Raw genomic sequence first — 23,306 nt, forward strand, 5'->3', positions numbered from 1 at the left:
TTGTACTAGTACCTCTGCTTTGTAGCTTAGTACTATGTCTCCTCGTAAGAGGGTCTCAGGGGGAGGTAATAAGAGCACTGGCAAGTCACCGCCTAGGTCCAGGGGTTCCAAAAGTGCCTGTAAATTACCATCCCCCTCTGCAAGACTGGAGCCAGCCTCTCAAGACGAGTCGGTGCCCCTGTCAGGTTTTGCAGCCTCTCCTAATGTCGCAGCCCCGGTTTATGTCACTGAGGACTCCCTTAGGGCTACATTGGAGGGTTTTGAAGGGAGAATCATGAATTTTATTTCTGCTTCCCTAAAAGATAGCAGGAAAAGGGGTAGATCCCCTCCCTCTGCTGAAATCCCTCTCTCGGATAGTTCTTCTGAAAATGAGGAGGGATCCCTATCTTTGGATAGGGATCATGAGCAGTCGGATGAGTCAGAGGAAGAGGAGATAGTCCCCTCCTCCCAGGCACTCAGAAAGCAGGTGCAGTATTATACTGAATTGGTGCGTACCACATTCAGAATGCCTGCTGCTGAAGTCGCTACGTCCTCTGTTTCTTCCCTGGGAGTCAGGAAAGCCCCACAGACTGCTTATTCCTTCCCAATTCATCCTTTAATGGATAAATTGATGTATGAGGATTGGGGACATCCCGATAAACTGTTTACTCCTCCCAAAAGGTTTTCCATGCATTATCCTGTGGAGGAAAGTTTCACCAAGAAGTGGGGGGTCCCATCTGTCGATGCGGCTGTTTCTTGTGTGAATAAAAACCTAACTTGTCCTTTGGATAATGCGCAGGTATTCAAGGATCCAACTGATAAAAGGCTGGAAACCCTATTAAAAACCTCCTTTTCCATGGCTGGCGCTGTGGTGCAACCTACAGTCGCAGCCGTGGGGTTGTGTCAGTTCCTCAAGGAACAGGTTAAACAGATGTTTGGGCTCCTTCCCAGTGAGGAAGTAGAAAATTATGCAGAATTGCCTCACATACTGTGTTTCATAATTGATGCGATTTTGGATTCTGTCCAACAAGCATCACGTTTGTCCCTCATGTTGGTACACATGCGTAGGGCCCTATGGCTAAACAATTGGGCTGCTGAGCTGTCATGCAAAAAGCATTTGACTGGGTTCCCGTTTAAAGGGGAGCGTTTGTTTGGGGAAGAATTAGATAAATTCGTCCAAAATATTTCAGGAGGTAAGTCTACTCTCCTTCCAGTCAAAAAGAGCAAGCGTCCTTCATTTAGGCGTGCTCTCTCTCCCGAAGCATCAAGCTCTAAACAGTGGCGACGGCCTTCTCAGTCCTCCTCTGCTAGAAAGGCTCAAGGCCGAGCCCAGGGACAGAAAAAGACTTGGGGGCGAAAGCCTGCCAAGCAGAGCCCCAAAACCTCCTTGTGAAGGGGCGCCCCCGCTCGGCAGAGTGGGGGGAAGGCTCCTGCAGTTTGCAGGCGCCTGGCGGTAAGAGATCCAAGACAAGTGGGTGATCTCTTCAGTATCTCTGGGCTACAAGCTAGAGTTTCAGGAGATTCCACCTTCTCGTTTCCTAAGATCAAGGATCCCCAGGGATCCAGTAAAGCAAAAACCGCTATTCCTGGCCTTAGATCAATTACTATCCCAGGGTGTGATAGTAGAAGTGAGCCCGAAAGATCAGGGTTCAGGGTTTTATTCAAATCTCTTCACCGTTCCAAAACCAAATGGAAGTCTCAGACCTATCCTGGATCTGAAAGACCTAAACCGGTTTTTACACATCCAGACCTTCCGAATGCAGTCAATCCGCACTGTGGTCTCCTCCCTGCAAGGGGGAGAATTCATGGCATCAATAGATATCAAGGATGCATATCTCCATGTGCCAATTTTTCCCACACACCAGAAATTTCTAAGGTTCGCGGTAGAGCGGCGCCATTTTCAATTGGTGGCCTTGCCGTTCGGGCTTGCTACAGCCCCTCGAGTCTTCACAAAGATTCTGGACCCTCTCTTAGCAATCTTAAGAGTTCAGGGTATAGCCGTCATGGCTTATCTAGACGACTTGCTTCTCGTGGAGAGAACTGCAGCGTTCCTAAGTCGCAGCGTCACCAAAACGCTAGAACATCTAGAACGCCTAGGTTGGATTATAAACCTAGAAAAGTCGTCCCTACAACCGACTACCAGGTTGGAATACCTAGGTATGATTATCGACACCGCTCAGGGCAGGGTGTTTCTTCCAAGGCTAAAGGCCTTGGCCATTGGAGATCTGGTGCGCCTGATTCTGGGCAGAAGATCTTCCTCCATTCGGTTGTGCATGAGACTATTGGGAAAGATGGTCGCCTCCTTCGAGGCCGTCCCATTCGCCCAGTTCCACTCAAGGCCTCTGCAAGGATGCATCCTTGCGGCTTGGAACAGGAAGCCCCAATCCCTGGATCTTCCTATGCGTTTATCCCCCGGGACACGCAAAGGTCTTGTCTGGTGGTTACAAACCAGGAATTTGCTGAAAGGCAAAACTTTTCTTCCTCTCTCATGGAAGATTATCACAACAGATGCCAGCCTGACAGGCTGGGGAGCTGTATTGGAGGGAACGTGCTCGCAGGGGAAATGGTCTGCGACCGAAAGTCTACTGCCCATAAATATCTTGGAGATTCGGGCAGTTTACATGGCACTCATAGAGTGGTCTTACAGACTGCGAGGTTTCCCGGTTCGGGTTCAGTCCGACAATGCCACCGCAGTGGCTTATATCAATCACCAGGGCGGTACCAGAAGTCTGGTGGCCCAAAAGGAGGTGAATCGCATACTTGTCTGGGCAGAAAAGCATGTTCCGTGTCTTTCTGCAGTCTTCATCCCAGGAGTGGAGAATTGGCAGGCGGATTTTCTCAGCCGCCAGCAATTGTGCCCAGGAGAGTGGGCTCTGCACCCCGACGTGTTTCAGAACATATGTCACAAGTGGGGCACTCCAGACGTAGATCTGTTTGCATCCAGGTTCAACAGGAAACTGGACAAGTTTGTGTCAAGGACAAGAGATGCACTTGCTCAGGGGTCAGATGCTCTGACAGTTCCCTGGGATCAGTACAATCTGATCTATGCCTTCCCCCCGAGCCCGCTACTGTCGCGGTTCCTGGGAAGGGTCAAGAGGGAGACGAAGTCGGTCCTTTTGGTGGCCTTGGCTTGGCCCAGGCGACCATGGTATGCAGAAATCATGAAGTTGGCAGTAGGCAGGCCATGGACCCTCCCTCTCCGGCCAGATCTGCTCTCACAGGGTCCAATCTACCATCCTGCTTTACGCAGTCTGAATTTGATGGTTTGGCTGCTGAGACCCACATTCTGAGAGACCGTGGCCTTTCGGGGCCAGTCCTTTCTACTCTGGTCAATGCCAGAAAGCCGGCCTCCAGGCGTATTTATTACAAAATCTGGAGGACATATGTTTCCTGGTGTGAACTCAGGAATTGGCATCCTAGAAAGTATGTCATTAACAGAATCTTGGCCTTTCTCCAGTCAGGCCTAGAAATGAATTTGGCCATAAGCACTATCAAAGTGCAGATTTCGGCCCTGTCGGTATTTTTTCAAAAACCGCTTGCATCACATTCCCTGGTACAGGCTTTTATCCAGGGGGCTATGCGGACAAAACCGCCAGTTAAACCTCCGGTATGCCCATGGGATCTGAATTTGGTTCTCTCGGCCTTACAGGGGCAACCATTTGAACCTTTGCATCTGGCTTCTTTAGCTCTCTTGACTAAAAAGCTGGTCTTCTTAGTAGCCATATCCACGGCTAGAAGAGTATCAGAGTTGGCAGCTCTTTCCAGTAAAGAGCCGTATTTAATTATCCATAAGGAGCGGGTGGTTATGCGTCCCAACAGGTCCTTTCTACCTAAGGTGGTTTCAGGTTTCCATTTGAATCAGGATGTAATCCTACCATCCTTTTTTCCGGACCCTCAGTCCACAGAGGAAGAGTCTTTACACACTTTGGATGTGGTTAGAGCAATCAGTGTTTATCTTCAAGCAACTTCTGAGATAAGGAAAACTGATTGTTTATTTATTCTGCCGGAAGGCCCTAGAAAGGGTCAGGCAGCGTCAAAGTCCACCCTCTCAAGGTGGATCAGACAAGTTATTTCTCAGGCCTATGGCTTAAAGGGGAAGATTCCTCCTTTTCAGGTGAAAGCGCACTCTACTAGGGCTGTCAGTGCTTCTTGGGCAGTGCATCACCAGGCCTCCCTGGCTCAGATCTGTAAGGCTGCGACTTGGTCATCAGTCCACACATTCACCAGATTCTATCAGGTGGATGTCAGAGGGCAAGAGGATATCGCCTTCGGGCGCAGTGTACTGCAGGCTGCAGTTTAGGTCCTCAGGTCCCTGGCGGTCTATGTTTATGATCTGTGTCTCCCTCCCCTCAATCTGAGCATTGCTATGGGACATCCCACTATGTAATGAAGCTCCTGTGTCCCGTGATGTATGATCAAGAAAATGGGATTTTTATATACAGCTTACCTGTAAAATCCTTTTCTTGAGAGTACATCACGGGACACAGGGCTCCCGCCCCTCTTGGGTTTTACGTGGTTTCTTATTGCTTTGCTACAAAACTGAGGTGCCTCCCAGATGGGAGGGGTTATATAGGGGAGGAATTCTCCTTAATTAGGGTCAACCAGTGTCCAATCACCAGAGGTGCCTATCTAACCCACTATGTAATGAAGCTCCTGTGTCCCGTGATGTACTCTCAAGAAAAGGATTTTACAGGTAAGCTGTATATAAAAATCCCATTATATACCGTATTTTCCGGCGTATAAGACGACCTTTTACACTTAAAAAACTGGGCAAAAAGCAGGGGTCGTCTTATACGCCGGGTCAGCTGCTGGGATGCCTTCTGGATGTCCGGTAATACTGTATGTAGCTTCGGCTACATACAGTATGTACCACTGAGCCAATCCCAGTGAGCGATGTATTCAAATTAATACAGAGCCTGCTCGGATTGGAGTAGCAATCTCTGCCAATCCGAGCAGGCTACACACAGTAGCCTGCTCCGATTGGCTTTGAGAGTGAGAGAGGCGCGGGCTGATGATGTTACAGCCTCCGCCAATCCCAGCAGGCTTTGTATTCATTAATAGAATACATTGCTCGCCGTGATTGACTCCAGCACCATAAGAAGGAAGAAGGAAATGGCTCCAGCAAGAACGAAGAGGGATATGAAGCGTCGGAAGCCTCGGAATGGGGGGTCGTCTTAAACGGTGAGTACGGGCAAAACATTTTTAAAACCTGTACAGTTAGGGGGTCGTCTTATATGCCGGGTCGTCTTATACACCGGCAAATACGGTACACATACACACACACATACATACAGTTGTGCTCATAAGTTTACATACCCTGGCAGAATTTATGATTTTCATGACCATTTTGCAGAGTATATGAGTGAATATGAGTGATCAATACAAAAACTTCAGGCCAAAAGTCCATCCAGTTCAACCAATAAATGGTTGAATGGTTGTATATACACAATCCTATACCCAAAGTTGATCCAGAGGTAGACAAAAAAATAAAAAAAAATAAAGCATGATCCAATTTGCTCCAGCAGGGGATTAAATGCCTTTGTGATCCCCTGAGAGGCAACTGGATAGTCCATGGATTAACTTTACCTAGAAAATATTAGACATTCAGTTATATTATATCCATTTAGCAAAGAATCCAGGCCTTTTTTAAAGGAAGTTACTGAGCTGAGTTTATCATTAATTTGTCATTCATCTATGCCCATTCCCGCTTGAGAGAAGTCAATCTAGCGATCTACTTTTGTCGAACTGGATGTTGGTGAACTTTCAATCAATCAGCAGCTGCAGCCAATTAGCTGCAGCTCTGATCAGTGTATTCAGACAGTGATGGAGTCCCCAATATCAGAATACAATAGCACAGTGGGGTAGAGGTCGACCGATATATCGGCCGGCCGATATATCGGCCGATATTTGCCGTTTTTTAAATAATCGGCATCGGCCGATTGTGTTAATAAAAAGCCGATTCTACAGCGGGATTTTGAAATGACTTCTGTAAGAAGTCAGTGTGAGTTGTCTGAGTCGTCATAGCAACACTTTCCTCCACTCTGGGCAGACTGCCAAGAAAAGAACTAAATGATACAATGTTTACACTGAATGAATGAATGAAGTCATCTCTGTGTAGAAGTTCTCAGTTTAACCATTTAAAGACTAAATCTTTTCTGACACTTGTTGCTTACAAGTAAAAATCCTGTATTTTCTGCCAGAAAATCACTTAGACCCCCAAAAAATATATATTTTTTTTTAGCAGAGATCCTAGGGAATAAAATAGCGGTTGTTGCAATATTTTATGTCACACGGCATTTGCACAGAGGTCTTTCAAATGCATTTTTTTGGGAAAAAAATACACCATTTAAAAAATAAAATAAAAACAGTAAAGTTAGCCCATTTTTTTTTTTTTGTCCAAAAGTTTTGACTACCTGTTTTTATTTAATATATAGGTTTTTTGTTTTTTTTAATGTAGATCATACATACAAGTAAACTGATTGGAGGTTTGTTTTGTTTAATAAATGTTTAAAGCGGGAGTCTGCCGGGACTCCGCGTTTTTTTTTTTTTTTTTTAAAGTCAGCAGCTACAAATACTGCAGCTGCTGACTTTTAAAATAATGACACTTACCTGTCCAGCGCGCCCGCGATGTCGGCACCCGAAGCCGATCTCTAGATCGACACTCGAGTGCTGCCGCTGCCGCCATCTTGGGTATGGGAATCAGGAAATGGAGCCTTTCGGCTTAATTTCCCGGTTCCCTACTGCGCATGCGTGAGCCGCGCTGCGCAATGAGGACGGTCCCCGCTGCCTCTGGGATCTGTGTGTTTCCCAGCAGGCAGCGGGGCACTTGCGGAAGGGGGCAGGCACTTGCGGAAAGGGGCGTAATGTACGCCCCTTTCCGCAGAGAGCTAGCCCGGAAGTGGGTGCAGTTACCTGGATTATCCAGGTAACTGCACCCCCCTCCCCCCTGAAAGGTGCCAATTGTGGCGCCGGAGGGGGGGAGGGTTCCGATGAGCGGAAGGTCCATTTTAGGGTGGACCTCCGCTTTAAGTGTAAGAAATTTTCTGTATCACTTATGAAGACTGCTTTCACACTGGAGTGGGCAGACGTTGATGGTAAAACGCAAGTTTTAGCGGCTCTTTACCATCATTTTAGCGGTGCTATTTGGCTGCTAGTGGGGCACATATAACCCAGCTAGCGGCCAAGGAAGAGGTTAAATGCGCCCATGAAGCACCGCTGCCAAATCGCATTGCATGCGCTTCGGCAGTGGTGCCCATTCATATCAATGGGCAGGAGTGGTGGAGGAGCGGTATACACCACTCCAAACGTGCTGCTTGCAGGACTTTTTTTTTTAAGATCCTGCCAGCGCATCGCCTCAGTGTGAAAGCACTCTGTCTTTCACACAGACTGCAGGGGAGCCATTTTGCAGGCACTTTACAGGCGCTATTTTTAGCCCAAAAGCGCCTTAAAAAACGCCCCAGTGGGAAAGGTGTGTTAGATCAAGGGGGATTAAAAATAAACAAATAAAATAAAATCGGCCTAACATATCGGCCCAAAAAAATCGGCATCATATATCGGCTATCGGCCGCCATGATTTCTAAATATCGGCATCGGCATCGGCCAGAGAAAAACCCATATCGGTCGACCTCTACAGTGGGGCGGATTCCTCCATCCAACGGTCTTGTGTGGATGGGGAAATCCATTCTTTTCAGCCTGCTGGTTGATAACAACAAAAAAGCAAAATATATACCTCTATAGCCAACCTTAGCTGCCCTGTTGAAAAGCTCAATAGCTCAAGCCAGAATTTAGATACAGAGCTAAACATAGTTAGGTTGAAAAAACACACCAGTCCATCTAGTTAAACCAAAAACACACACAGACGATCCAGAGGAAGGTGAAAAAGCCCAGCAAAGCATGATCCAATTTGCTACAGTAGGAGAATAAATAAATAATCGGATATTCCCTGGATCAACTTTGTCTATAAATGTTAGTACCCAGTTATGTTAATTTAGGAAAGAATCCAGGTCTTTTTTAAAGCAATCTACTGAGCTGGCCAGAACCACCTCTGGAGGGAGTCTATTCCACATTTTCACAGCTATTACTGTGAAGAAACCTTTCCATATTTGGAGATGAAAGCTCTCTTTCTCCAGATGTAAAGAGTGCCCCCTTGTCCTCTGTGATGGCCTTAAAGTGAATAACTCAACACCAAGTTTACTATGTGGACCCCTTATCTATTTATACATGTGATTATATCCCCCCCCCCCCCCCCCCCCTTAATCTTCTCTTCTCAAGAGAGAATAAATTCAGTTCCTGATTATATATCAATAGAAAAAAAAAAAAAAAACACACGCACACACAACAAAAGAGGCAAAAATATCAACGTGAAAGCTTGTACATTTTAAAAATAAAATAAATCACAAAACTATTTCAGTTTCCCTTTAAAAATGTATACATACCAATTACCAGTATAATTTTTGGGTGTGGTCTGGATGGATCAAACACTTCATACTCTTCAATCAATTCTGCTGTTTCTGAGAGATCTGTATCACTTTCTATAGAGAATTGGTGGATAGGAGGCAGCCGGTCATATCTCCGATAAGGAAAGTTGCAACTTTCTGGCAACACTAGAACAAAAACAGCAGGGCATAAAATATTAGGGAAGAATTCAGAAAAAAAATATGACATACCTACAACTGAAGGAAACCTGTCAAAAAAGAAGAATGCAGGCTGCTTTTATTGACTATCTGCTGATCAGTGGTGTACCTAACTCAGGGTGATGGGTGCTCTCTGCCCCAGGTACAGCAGTCGGGGGTTGATCTACAAAATGTAGAGAAATTGTTTGTAGAGAAATTTCAAATACTACAATTTCATATTTGTCTACAGCAGCGGTTTTTAAACTGTGGCCTGGGGGACAGATGTGGCCCTTTGCTTGCTTTTATATGGCCCTTGGGGTATTATTCCCCCCCCCCCCCCCGTCAGCAACTAATGATGGGACTATTCCCCCAATCGATACCAATGATGGGGCTCTATTCCTCCCATTGACACCAACGTTGGGGCAATATTACTACCACTGACATCAATGATGGAGCAATATTCCTCCCATTGATTCCAATAATTGTGCACTATATCTCCCATTGATACCAAAGCTGGGGCACTATTAATCCTATTGATACCAATGATGGGGTACTATTACTAGAACTAACCCCAATCACGGGGCACTATTCCTCCCATTAAATCCAATAATGGTGCACTATACTTCCCATTGATACCAACAATGGAGCACTATTAATCATATTGATACCAATGATGGGGTACTATTACTAGAACTAACCCCAATCATGGGGCACTATTCCCCCCATTGATACCACCGATGGGGTACTATTAATTCCATTGATACCAGTGATGGGGCACTATTACTACTACTGATACCAATGATGGAGCACTAATCCTCCCATTGATACCAACAATGGGACACTATTGCTACCACTGATGGTAATGATGAGGCACTATTCCTCCCATTTATACTAATGATGGAGCACTATTCCTCCCACTAATACCAATGATGGGGCACTATTACTCCCCCTAATACCAATGATGGGGCACTATTACTCCCCCTAATACCAATCATGGGGAATTGTTTACTCCCACTGATGCCAGGCCATTTTCTACTCCCACATGCCACAGTCCAGTCCTCCTAATGTTTGAAGGACAGTAAACTGGCCCTTTGTTTAAAAAGTTTGGAGACCCCTGGTCCACCGCATAACTTTAAAAGTTAATAATTATATTTTTTTTAAATGTAAATGTTAAATCTGACATAATTTGTAGAAGAAAACAGAATATAAAAATAAAAATATTTACAGTGTAAATTTACCTTTTCAGAAAAAAATTAAAAAAGATGAACTACTGCCCAACACCCTCCCTAGCCTCTTGCTCGCCGCCATACTTAGATACAGTTTCACCATCCACACAGCCCGCCGCAGCGGTCCTGGGGTTTGGAAACGGTGCGGTTCTTCCTCTTCTTCCCCTAGGAAGACCAGGACGGATCTGAGTGATTCTGATTGGTCAGCACCAGCACATGACCACACTGACCAATTGAGCAATCTGATTTGTCCCAGCATCCCTAGGGAGAGATGGAAGGAGGGAAGAAAGACAAACTGCATTGTTTTCAAACCTCAGGACTGCTGCAAAGGGCTGCGTGGACAGTGAAAATGTATCACCCATGGAGGTAAGTTCACTGGGGACCAAGGGGGTGAGCAGGGTGTAGGATGTTAGTTCATCTTTTCTTTTTTCTGATAAGGTGAACTAACCATTTAAAGATGAATTGCAGGCAGATAGAGGAGACAAATAATTGCAGATCTGTATTGATTGATACGTTTATTAGATTTATTTTGTTAAATGTAAGCAGTGTAGTACTCGATTTTCAATTTGGTATAATTGATATCAGCCTCTTGCAGTCCCAGTGCAGCAGGATTTTGGCAGGGGGCGGGAGAAGCAGCACAAGGAGCCAATCGGGTGTGCTGTAAAGCAATGAGCATGCAGGAGGAGAGGACACAGTGACGACAATTTGAGCCAGTCAGTGTGCTGCTTCTCTTTTCACTGATTCCAAAAAAGATTGGCGGTCCTGGGAGCCCTGCATTACATCGTAAAAATTGGAGGTGGTGCTACCCTAAAGTACAGGGAGGGTGTGATTACAAAATAGCAACATACCAAAAAAGAAAAAGAAAAAAAAGTATGCATACCCAAAGGCTACCTCCACAATATTTATTATAAATCACAAAAGCATAAATATAGAATGGCCTGGTCATTAGACTTGTGCACAACGGAAAATTTCGTTTAGTTTCGGTTCGTTGTCATTCGTAAAATACATCATTACGTTCTGTTATATTCGTTATGTTACGTTAATAAGTTTTCGGATAATTCGTTATTATTCGTAGAGTGACGAATTCATTCGTTCGTATTAGTTGAAATTCGCTATTTATGTATGTATAGACATTCGTGATAATGATTCGTAGTTTGGAAAGTCGTTTGCTTATTGAATCTTTTTACACACACAATGACAACGTCTCTTCTCCTCGGCTCAAATACAATACAACACCCTTCTAACTCAGTTCTCAGGAATGCACTTTGCCAGTAATCCAACCTCCGGCACAAAATTAATTAGCTGATTGGACTATAAGATTTACTTTGAGCTGACCTTTTGTTTCATTAGATCTTTAAAGAATTACCGAATCATGTCGAATTCATTCAAATTCATTTGTTATATTTCTTTCGTATTCGTTGTTATTGGTTATCTTTTTATTCGGATGCATCCGAATGTCCGAAAGATCGGCCGAAATTCGATTCATTAGGAAATGAATTGCACAAGCCTACTGGTCATTAAGGGGGGGGGGGGTAAAACCTTCTGGGGTTGGTTAAAGTGGTTAAAGGAAACAAGTACACACTAGGGGGAATATGCTTTGTTCATATTTCATGTCTGAGGTTTACAAGCCCTTTAAATAAAACCCCCTTGAGATAAAACAGCTCATATGTATTTCATCTGTGTATTTAGCGGTTTGCCTGGATTAAAACTTAAAATAAACAGCCTTATATATTACCATTTCTGAAGAACGCCCGTCGGCCCTGTCCACCGTTGAGTGGTGGTAAGTTTCTTTTATCCGGACCCACGAACGTGTCCCACTTCACCTTCTCTGACCCTCCCAGCTCTTTCACTTTTTGCAAGCAGTTTTCTAAGTAATCCACTGGATCATCTGGCCTGTAGTACATTAATCCATTCAGAAGGCCCTGCAAGGTTGGAAGAGAAGATTCAGGGTGAATTCAGATTATTTTATATTGATCTACTTGGGTCTGCGTTACTGCCATTGCGATGAACACGATGGAATCAGATAATGAGTTTACAACTGAGAACTAATCTGCTGCTATTCTGGACCAACAATTATCTGGACTCTGGAGGTGAAATAACAGAAGAAATTATATCTGTTTACCTTTGTGTAAAAATAATTTATGGGAAAGCGTGCACTCAACAAGATAACAATGGACCACAACAAATTTAATAACAAAAAAATATTAAATTCCCTTCGTATTGTGAAAAGTTCAGGACTCAGCCTCTAAGTATTGACCATCTATGGACACAGAGGTAATATAACAACAAGTAAACTGTAGAACAATTGATTAGTGTGTGGGCAGAGCGTTACAATGACTGTATCCACATTGTGGCACCATCCCCAAAAGAAAAAATAAATAAATCAAAAAAATTAATAAATAGATAAATAAAGGAGAGAGAGGGGATAACTGTACCTAGAAACAGTGAGGAAGAGATCCTGCATAAGGGAGGACTTTAACTGTGCCTGACAATGGAAATAATCAAGAAAATCTTAATAGAAAAAACATATTTATTTAATTCTATTAAAAACAAACGTCATCTCTTGAAAATATATCATGAATGTTTTTAGTTATATCACCCAATTATAACAGTGTGCAATAAGTGTATAGAATTGACACGTTTCACAATTTTTGCTTCTTTAGGATTCATGATTAGAGATGAACAGCTGAAACAAATAAAGACAAAAGAAAATTAAACATAAAAATACATAAATCACAAGGGGGCATCAAAGCCAACCCGCTGTTACTTATTAAAGCAAAACCCACTGCAATCACTGGGCCCCATGCCCATTTTACTCAGCAATTTGGATTTTTTTCCCCCAAACCTCCAGGGTCTATTGTTTGTTTTTGGATTCATTATTTTGTGTTTTGTTCTCACTGAACGTGTTTATTTGCTTCAGCTGGTCATCTCTTAGCCCTTGTACACACGGTCGGACATTCCGATGGACAATGTCCGATAGGACCGTGTTGTCGGATAATCCGACAGTGTGTGGGCTCCATCCGACTGTTTCCGCTGGAGTATCCGACGGACCGAGTTTTCCAGCTGGGCTATAAAATTTTCCGACAACATGATCCGATCGGACTTTGTCCGATCATATGTAGAGAATTCTGGACAAAGTGCCACGCATGCTCAGATCAAATTCCTAGACCAAAGCTATTGGCTACTAGCCTGAACGTAGTCCCGTCCTAACAAAATAACGTCATCACCTTAAGTACGATCGGATTTTCTGACAACTTTGTTCGACTGTGTGTATGCAACAGTTTCGGACAAAATCCGACGGATTTGGTTGTTGGAATGTCCAACCGTGTGTACAAGGGCTTAGGCTTGGTGAAGTTGCCTTGAAGTAGTACAGGAACCTTTTCTGAAGTCGGAGCCACTTCAGTAGTGTACATCAGGACGGGTCTCCTTCACATCAATGGAATTTTTTATGTCCAGCGACTTGGGGCAACTTGGTCTGACAAGTCGGATCCCAAGTCACTGTAGTGTGAACCGGCACTAAGCGTAAATGCCAAAGAAGCAAACATTGCGAAACGCAAAGATTCTATACGCTTGTTGCATACTGTTGTAATTGTGTGTTATAACCCTCATGATATGTTTTAAAGAGAGGACCCTTCTTTTTTAATGGAATTTAATAAATACGTTTTTATTTTAAGATTTTCTTGAGTGGGATCTCTGTCTCTGTTTTTCTAGGTACAGTTTTCCCCTCTATCTCTCCTTTCCGGATTTAATATAACAAGCAGTAAAATAAAAAATAAAAAAATGACTCATTCACATTGGGCTTTAGCCCTGATGCATCAGATCCTGGCGTTTTGGCGTTTTGGTGGGGGAGGAAGGGGTGGAAGGCAGAGACACACTGTAAAACTCTATAAGAGGCCAAAAGCTGGTTTAACTGGACAAGGGTGGATGGTGCACCGAGTATTACCAACGTTTAGTGCAGTATGAAAAGTCAGCAGCTACAAATACTCTAATACTGTAGATCCATACCAGACCCTTATCCGAGCACGCTACCCGGCCGGCCAGGAAAGGGGGTGGAGACGAGCGAGCACCCCCCCTCCTGAGTCGTACCAGGCCCTCAACATGGGGGGTGCCTTGGGGAAGGGGGGGCCGCGCGGCCCCCCGATCCCAAAGCACCTTGTCCCCATGTTGATGAGGACAAGGGCCTCTTCCCAACAACCCGTTGGTTGTCGGGGTCTGCGGGAGGGGGCCTTATCGGAATCCGGGAGCCCCCTTTAATAAGAGGGTAAGCCGTACTGGCCCCCCACCCTATGTGAATGAGTATGGGGTACAATGTACCCCTACCCATTCACCTGCAGAAATTTTTTTAAATCTATATATATATATATATATCTCGCCGGACTCCTCCGCTATCTTCTGCTAGCTCTTTTACTAGCGGAGGAGCCCGGCTTTCTTCTTTGCCGTCGCCCTCTTCTTCCGACTTCGGGGGTCTTGTCCCTTCTCTTCGGTTTTTCTTGCCGGGCCACCGCGCCTTCTTCTAGCTCTTTTACAAGTGGTGGCCCGGTCCTTCTGTCGCCGTTGCCGCTGTCGCCGTCTTCTGTTCTTCTTTTATTCTCTTCTTCTCTTCAGGAGATGTTGCCTCGTCGCTGTCTCTGCTCACAATGACAGGGACGTGGCGTGCGGCGACTTATATAGGCACATCCCGGGTGATGTCCCCGCCCAATATGATGTCACAGTCCCAGAGGACAGTCCCAGACCCACGCCAATTTTTCTTAATAAATTTGGCGAGGAGTTTCCCCTTGAGAGCTGATAATTCGGTGAGAGTCGCCTCCGTATAGACGGAGATCCGACGTGGAGGCGACCTCCATTGAAATCAATGGGTACCAGTCGCCAACAAGTCGGATAGGAGTAGTACAGGAACCTTTTCTGAAGTCGGAGGGACTTCAGTAGTGTGAATTAAGACGGCTCTCATTCACTTACATTGATTTTTACATGTTGTCTGACCTGAGGCGACTAGGGGCGACCTGAAGTCGGATCCCCCCGTGTGAACCGGCTCTGAAGGGGTTCTGAGGGTTAATTATGTAGGTTTAACTTTGACATCAGTTTGGCTGGGTTGTATTGGAGCTCTGCCTGGTCATGTGTACAGTTAAGGCACATGACAGGCTCAGAACCAGGCCTAGTTGGACGCTTTGGGTATCAGCGTTCCCCCGGAACCAATCAGTGGGTGTGCCGCTCCCCGCTGAGGAGTCTGGGGAAGGGTATTTAAGATGTTGAAGTCACGTGTTCTGGGTTCGTTTGTGAGGCCATAGCGGCCTGTTCCTGATTCTGGACCAGGTAGCCCCGCTAGGGGTCCTGGTCACGGGAGCGCGTGTCGCTCCGCAACATGCGGTTGGTTAGCCCCAATAGACCCGCCTGGTCTGGGGTGAGGATCCGTCTGTTCCCGAGTCTCGGAACTGGCTGGTCCGAGGCCCAGTAACTGAGGGAGGATTCAAGGTGTCCGGGTGTGCTTTGGGCTTGGAGGGGCACCGCAGCTCGTGTAAGCGACCGGGGGAGGACTCTTCGGAGGAGGGTCAACAAGCTGGCATCCCAAGAAGTGCCTGGTTGCTAAGTTGTGAGGGACACTAATGAATCCACATTTTTCCAGTACTGCCAAGGAGACAGAGAACGTTCCAGGTACTGAGGGAAAGGTTCCTGTTTACTTTCTGTTACAAATTACTCAAGCTCAGAGATTTCACAAGTTTCAGGTCAAAGTGCTGACTGCCATCCATAATCTCTGGCTAGAGATTTATTCAGCTTTGAAACGCCCAGCTGTGAGTGGCTACTCTCTGGGTGGTATTAGAGACTTTCTGATATTAGCAGTTCAAGGTGCCTGAGTTTCTTCACCCTTGCCCTCTGTTCCCATACGAGACTGTGTTTGTTGGATGTTACCCCTGCAAATAAAAACCTTTCTAAAGGACTTTTATGGTGTCAGCGTCCAAAGTTGTTGGGTACTAACCCTGGGAACCCCTAGACGTGGAAGAATAAGCCAAGCGGAGGTAACCGGTAAGCCCAAAAGTTAAGGCTGCCCTGCCAAGGGTTATGACCGCTACACGTTATTTTGGATTCATTTAAATTCGGCACTATTCTAATTCCAAATTTCTGAAAAACTAAAATTCGTTCGAATTTTAATTCAGAACTAAACAAACCGCACATGTCTAGTCCCAGGTGCAAACATCCTTGCGGCTTCTTGGCTGGCTTTTCACTGCACATGTGCAAGCCGCGCATGGTCCTGCAGCCTCCTGGGACCTGTGAAGTGTCCAAGGAGGGTATAGGGAGGGAGGAGAACTTTTGGAAGCGATTCTAGTGGAAAAAAAAATGACAAAATGTGGTAGAGAAGGGGAGCAGGATATAAAGCAGAACTTCCCTTTTTGGAAATAGTTCATTGTGAAGTTATCAGTTTTGCTGAAAAATTTTGATGCAGAGACTCTAAAATCTGCTCATTAAAGTAGTACTAAACCCCCTGAGTTGTTTTAGTGTAAAATTCTTGCCCGAGCACTTGCAGATTACTGCTTTCAGGGCTCGGTCACACAAAAAGGTGCATCTGAGCACCTCAGACCACCAGTCTCCTTCCAATGCTTTTCGTCTTCTTTGACGTCATTGGGGGAGCAGAGAGAGACACAATCAAGGTAGATGGATAAATATGCATACTGGGTGGTCACAGGCAAATATCCTCCCCTGTATCCAGCCCACACTGACAAGCCACTACGATATAATAAACATACAAAGTAGGACAATAAAACACAGAAACAAAGAAGCAAAATAAACTCAGGACCTCTCGTGTGGTTAAGATATACTACGATTTGCAACACAGAAAAAAGCCATATAAGAATGAAACTCAGTATGTCAATCACCACCTCCACTGAGAAGCCATTCATAGTAACCATTGCTGCTTAACAACTTCCGATCCATCTCCCTTGACTGTCTCACTGTGCCCTTGATGACATCATAGATGACAAAATGTGTTGAATAATTTTTAATTTTTTTTTTTCATTTACGCACGCACACCTGACATGCCCATTTTGTGTTTCTAAACATTTTTCTTTTTTAACCTAACTTTATTGCCATCTTAAAAAGGAGACAGGTTATATTTAAAATGAGACACCAGGGGTCTATCAGATTCAAATGTCATCTCTGCTGCAGCCGACTGAGTACAGACAGTGCTCAACCAGATTCTTTGGCGGCCAGAGCAGCTGGGAGATTGACAGCTTTGAACCTGGAAGTGCTGCTAATAGAGCAGGGGTCTCCAAACTGCAGCAAGCTGGATGTGGCCCTTTGCTTCCCTTCATCTGCCCCTTGGGGCACTGTTTCTCCCATTGATAAGAGACGCTATTCATCTCATTGACACCAATGATGAGGCACCATTCCTCCTACTGACGCCAACAGTGGGGCACTATTCCTCCCACTGTCACCATCGATGGAACACTATTTCTCCAATACCAATAATGGGGCAATCATCCTCCTCTTACTGATCATAGGCGCCATGTCATTTTCTTATTCCCAGTGTCCACCAAGCCTGATTCATTGTCTACTCCCACTGATGCTAGGGCTATAGTGACTGGGAGTTTACAAGTCGATGCTGCCAATGACTTAACCTGTACGTTGACGACACCTAAAGGAGTTGTTTCCTGCATTCTGAAATGCACATCAACACAGGTCAGCATATGCCTATTCAGTGCTGGATTTAAACCTTGTGACACTTCAAGTTTGAGGGCCCTTCAACACAGAAATGAAATTAAAGAACAAATAAAAAGATAAATCGCACTTGTTCTAGAAAAAATTTAAAAAATAGGCTCAGAAGAAGACACTTGTCTGACTTTTTTTCCTCAATATTGACTGTAAGAATACACATTGCACGGATAATTGGACCTGTCATACTTCAGTTATGCATCAAAGTACATCATTTACAAGAAGTCTTTCTTCCTGCAGTTAGCATCTGCAAAATCTTTAACTAACCCATCAAATTGTATCTTCCTGAGGACACAGCTCTCGACAGCCAGTAGGCACAGAGCACTTAGTCATTCACAGGTCATCCTGGCTTTCAGATAATTTTTTTATTAGTGCCAATTTGCTGAACGACCTTTCTCCCAAAAGGTCATTTTCTCCCGAAACAACCATGCTCAAATATATTATGACACCTGGAAAGGTATCAGCAAGCTCTTCATGTAATAAAACTGCCTGCTAAAATGGAGTGAGTTATGACCGAGCTTGGCAAAGGCTGCAAACACACTACTGGAGTCTTGAGTGAAAATAAAAGTTACATTTTTTATAAAGAAAGTCTGTCGGCCCCTGTGGCAAGGAGGTCCGGGGAAATTTTCCCCTTCTGCCCCCCTATGAATCTGACTCTGTTCCTGTTGACCTCAATAGAGCAGTGTAGATGGCAATTTAGGGGCTGCATTTGACCTGTTTTGCATTTCTTTGGACAGGTTTTAATGAGGTGCATTTAAATTGCCAGTCAATCACAGCCTTTTCCTGTCAGTAGGTGTGCATTACTCTTGAATGCATGCATTTGAGTAGCCCTGCTTTTGACAAGTAGGTACAGCCGTACCAAACCGCAGTCTTCGATCAGCCAACAAAAACCTCCTCCTCGTGCCCAAAGCCCGGTATAAATCCAAGGGTGATCGGAGATTCGCTGTCCAAGGGCCTTGGCTATGGAATGCTCTACCAATCAACATCCGCCTGGAAGAAAATCACCTCGCATTGTGCGCTATACAAGTATTTCATTCATTCATTCATTCAGCCATCTACATGATCCCTAAAAAGCTTCAGGGCAGTTATTGATTTGCATTAGGGTTGTCATGTTTCGGATACAAATGATGCCTAGCCTAATTAGAACAATCATGGAAGAAAGATGTGCGACATGCACAACAGGGATATAGAAATCTCCTGCATTTGTTTTTGTCCTGTTTGAAAAATGACATTGGTTTGTTCTTTGTCACTTTCTTTGGAGAGCCGATCATTCTCATTCTTTCCATGTTTAAATCTTCAGATAATGCCATAGTTATGAAAGTATTTGATAAAAACCTGCCTCGTCAGCCAACACATTCATGACAACCTCCAAATCATAAGCTCAAGATCTCCTCTTAAAGAGACCTTGTCACCAGACCAGTCATTTCAACAAACATCTTCCAATAAGATTATATGTGCATTTAACATTATTATGCTTGGTATGTACTTGTAAAAGCCTCCCTTGTGTAGACATCCAAAAGCCCTGAGACTGCTGTTGGGTGGCACCATCTTGATTATGATATCAGCAGCCCCAGCAGACTCAAATCTCAATCAATCTCAAGTGACACTCTATATAAGAGTTTCTCAACCTTTAACCCAAGAGAAACCCAAAAAATTAATTTTGCGGTCTCCATGAATCCATGCTAAAACCAAGTCATCATAGGTCAAAGGGAAAATGCCCAAACTAAGTGCAGATGAAATGATCATGATGATGATGGTGGGATGGAGCTGGCTCTGCCAAGTAGCATTAGACCTGGAATTATGCTGGTACCATCAAATTGAAGGTCAACCAGCCACATCTCAAGAAACCTCTGAAGAAACCCTAGCGTTCCCTAGCTCTACTTCGTTCCCCAAATAAAGATTGGAAGTGTAAGGACTTCTTCCGTTCCATGTGCCACCATATTGTTGCCCATTACCATGACTATATTAGCAAGACCGAATCAGTCATCCATTAGTATGTTAGAGATTACGGTTTTCATTATGTTCCATTGCTACTCCTTCCCATATAGGACAAAGCAACGGGTTTATCTAAGACCCTTTCACCAGAACATTCCAGTCAACAGCAGTGTAGTGGGTAGCACAGTGGTGTAGAGGTTAGCACTCTCACCTAGCAGTAAAAATGGTTGCTGGTTCAAATCCCAACCACAACTCTACCTGCCTAGAGTTTGCATGATCTCCCTGTGCCTGCGTGGGTTTCCTCCAGGCACTCTTGTTTCCTCCGACACTCCAAAGACATGCTGGTAGGTTAATTGGCTTCTGTCCAAAATTGGCCCTAGTATATGAATGTGAGTTGGGGACCTTGGATTGTGGGCTCCTTGAGGGTAGAGACTGATGTGAGTGTGCAATGTATGTGTAAATTGATGGCGCTATAAGGGTACCTTAAATAAATAATATAATAGATGAGCATCATAATGAGATGCAATGTACAGGGATAAGGATAATTGTAGACACACACACTCATTTAGGCTGGACTGGTGTCTTTATTCAACCTTACTAACTATATGTAACAGTCGTTGTATAAGATTGTTTGTGCATTTAATGTATTTTATAGAATTATTTACCTGTAAATGTACCCCTTGTGTAGACATCCAAAAACCCTGAGACTGCTGCGTGGTGCCACCATCTGGGAAGTGATGTCAGGGGCCTCAGACCGGTCACTCAAGTGGCACCATTTTTCAACCTTTAACCCAAGAGAAATCCTAAAAATAATGTTGCGTCTCCAGGAATCCATGCTAAAACCAATTCATTGGAGGTCAAAAGGGAAAATGCCCACCCTAAATGCAGCTGAAATGATCATTGGTGGGATGCAGCTGATTTTGCCAAGTAGCATTGAACCTGGAACTATGCTGGCACTATCAAACTGAAGGTCTGCTCCTTCTTCCTACAAGTGCCCCCCTGATGAGCCATGTGCTCCTGCTCCGGGCTGTGTCCATCTATAGGTACACACAGCACTGATAAGCCATGCCCCCTGTCTCTTCCTTAGACTGCTGCCATTGTCTCCTGTGAGACATCAGGGGAGATAGGGGCTGGGGGGGGGGGGGGATTGTTACTGGAGTGTTTATACCTTAATTCAGGGAATACATTAAGGTAAAAACAGTTAGACTTTAGAACCACTTTAAAAATGACCTTTCCTTTTCAATTGGCAGTTGCTGTTTTTTCTGTAAAAACGAAAACCTGGAGGCATTCTGTACATTGTTTGTGCACAAAATGGCTCCAAAATGTCCCTTCCCACTTGTGTGATTGGCTCACTGAGTTTTCCAGACATCCACACTTATATACAAGTCAGATTTTAGGAATCCTCTGCAACAGAAATGTAGGTTTTAGTAAGAAACTCCAATGGTTAAATGCTTCTAAAGGAATGCAGACCCTACAGCTTCCCTCATTAGAACACAGAAAGCGCACAATGTCATTATAATGAACCAGACCCTCCCAATCAGTAAGAGTACGTGATCAGTCTGGTGAAACAGCTATCTCTTCAGTAATAAAAAGGTAGGTCTCAGCTACATTTGTTAAAATTCCTGCACTGTACATAGATCACCCAGAGTGGATTTTTCTATTCAACAAAAGTGGAGTTACTCTTTTAGATTACAACAGCAACTCCCCTCCCCCACCCCATCCTCCTGAAAATGTCCTGGAACATTAATGTATCCATGGATAATATTTTTTCTTCCATAAGCCAGTGTGCAGAAATGATGCAATTTCCCTACAGTGTCTCCTTAATTTTATTGTTGGTTCATGGCAACCAATCCAACTCTGAAATCCTACCAGTGCATGGCCAGCTTTACTCAAAACTCAATTTCTGAATCACCAGTGAGGTAAAATTGACATTAGCTTTCAACCATAGGGATTCACTCCAAAATTGAATGTTAAGATTTTACCCCCTTCATGACCAGGCCATTTTTTCTATTCAGCACTGTGATTGTGCAGTCAAGCAAAGCTGTAACAAAATTTAAGTAATTGTTTTCAAACAAATAGAGTTTTCTTTTGGTGATATTTGATCACCACTGCGTTTATTTTTTGCAATATAAATAAAAAAAGACAGAAAAAAATGTATTTCCTGACAGACTCCATGGCAGCAACGTGTGGGTTAAGTCCCGCCTCCACTACCCTATAGGACACTACTCCCATAAATCTTTGCTCCCTGCCCCTGGCCGTGTTCTTTTTTTGTCCTCCTCCGAAGGACCCAGAGGTGGTCTTTCTACCTGAAGATTTATCATCCCCACGATCGAGGTCGGCCGGTCTGCGACTCTGGGTCTGGAAAGTCGCATTACTCCGCTAAGCCCTAGCTATTAGCAGGGTATGGAGTGGGCAGTGGAAGAGGCGCTGTGAAGAAGCCCATGTCCTGGCCACTGGCAGGCAGGCTTCGCATTGGTCGGATAGCCAGCTATTAGCAGGTGACCTGTTTTTGCCCCCTGGAAAGTCCGGTGTCATCTTACCTTATCTTCGGCCGAGTGATCGATCGTGGTGGGAGTGGTGAGAGGTTCTATAAGTTCATTATGGCAGCAGTTTTTGTATCTTTTATCTGTCTTCGTTTTTTCTGTTTATTTGTATGTGCAGGCATGGCGGCTGGTTCTTCCGCGTTCCAGCCGCCGTTCTACTTCCGGGATTGCGTTTTTCGGCCGTACTGCGCATGCGCGAATGCGGTTGAGATCAAGGCTTGGTTTTGCGCATGCGCGATAGCGGCAAATTGCCGCTATTTCGCGCATGCGCACAGGCACGGCGGTGACATCACAGGGGCGGGCTATTTAAATGGGGAATTAGTCTGCAAGCTTTGGGAATGCTTGCGGGCTGTTGCGGTGACTTCCCCCTGCCTCTGTGTTGCATCTACTGGTAAGTGGCATTCTGGGACAGGGTGGCTATCCCTTCCCTGTCCCTTGCACTCATCCCTTGTCATCTTTTCAGCGCGTATGGATATTGCTGAGGACATGGATTCTTTACCGCCTGTCTGTGGCCAGCCCTCTCATAAAAGGTATTTTTAATGATCACCTGAAGGTCTGGTGGGGGAGGGGTATTTATCTGTTAGCTCTGTCCTGATGTCTTGTCTCTTGTGGTTTCTTGTCTTGTTCTTGTTTCAGCCCTTCCAGGTCAGAACAGCATCGCAGCTCTCACAGAGGGAGCGACTCCTCCAAGTCGCATCACCGGCACTCCTCTTCCAAATCAAAACATTATGGTTCCTCGTCAAGATCAGGACACCGTAGTGAGGAACGGTCGCACTCCTCGAGGACTCAATCTAGTCACTCAGCTAGTGTCTGTTGGGGGTGCAGAGCTCTTGTACTGGCAGGAAAATCTTTGTGCGATCCTTGCTACGCCAAGGCTTCCAATGAAAGGGGTGACGCGGATCAACAACCTAAAACCCTGGTGGAAAAAGTTGTTAAGGAGTCCCTCAGAAATATTGAGGGCCAATCCTATGTTCCCCTGGCAGAGCTGCCACTTTCTCCAGGAAGGGAGACTCAGCTGCAGGATACTTGGGAATCCTCTGCGCATAGCCACCCCTCAGCTGCCATATCTGACAGTGACTCTTATGAAAGTGATCCCTGTGTGGGTTTTGATTTCGCTCTACTGCCTCCTCTGGTCAGAGCTGTTAGAGAGACACTGAACTGGGAAGATTCTGTGGCTGCTCCTTCCAAACAGATAAAATTCGTTAAGCAACTAAAGAAGGAACAGGATTAATTTTCCTTTTATCTCTGAGCTAGGTGAGATTATCACAGATGAATGGGGCAAGGTGGAAAAGAAAAATTCCATGCTATCA

General features: G+C 44.8%; 1 protein-coding gene across 1 annotated transcript in view; it reads right to left on the minus strand.

Annotated features, from left to right (window-relative positions):
• Positions 1-23,306, minus strand: part of AK5 (adenylate kinase 5) — a 359,252-nt gene that overhangs the window by 294,681 nt on the left and 41,265 nt on the right. Inside the window, exons 2-3 of the mRNA XM_077450424.1 lie at positions 11,553-11,739; positions 8,415-8,582 (exon numbers count right to left, since the gene is read on the minus strand). Coding sequence (XP_077306550.1) covers positions 8,415-8,582; positions 11,553-11,739 — 355 coding nt within the window. The remainder of the gene's footprint in view (positions 1-8,414; positions 8,583-11,552; positions 11,740-23,306) is intronic.

This window comes from Lithobates pipiens, unplaced genomic scaffold (assembly GCF_037356315.1).
Source record: "Lithobates pipiens isolate NorthernLeopardFrog02 unplaced genomic scaffold, aLitPip1_a1.2 Scaffold_23, whole genome shotgun sequence".
NCBI lineage: Eukaryota > Metazoa > Chordata > Amphibia > Anura > Ranidae > Lithobates > Lithobates pipiens.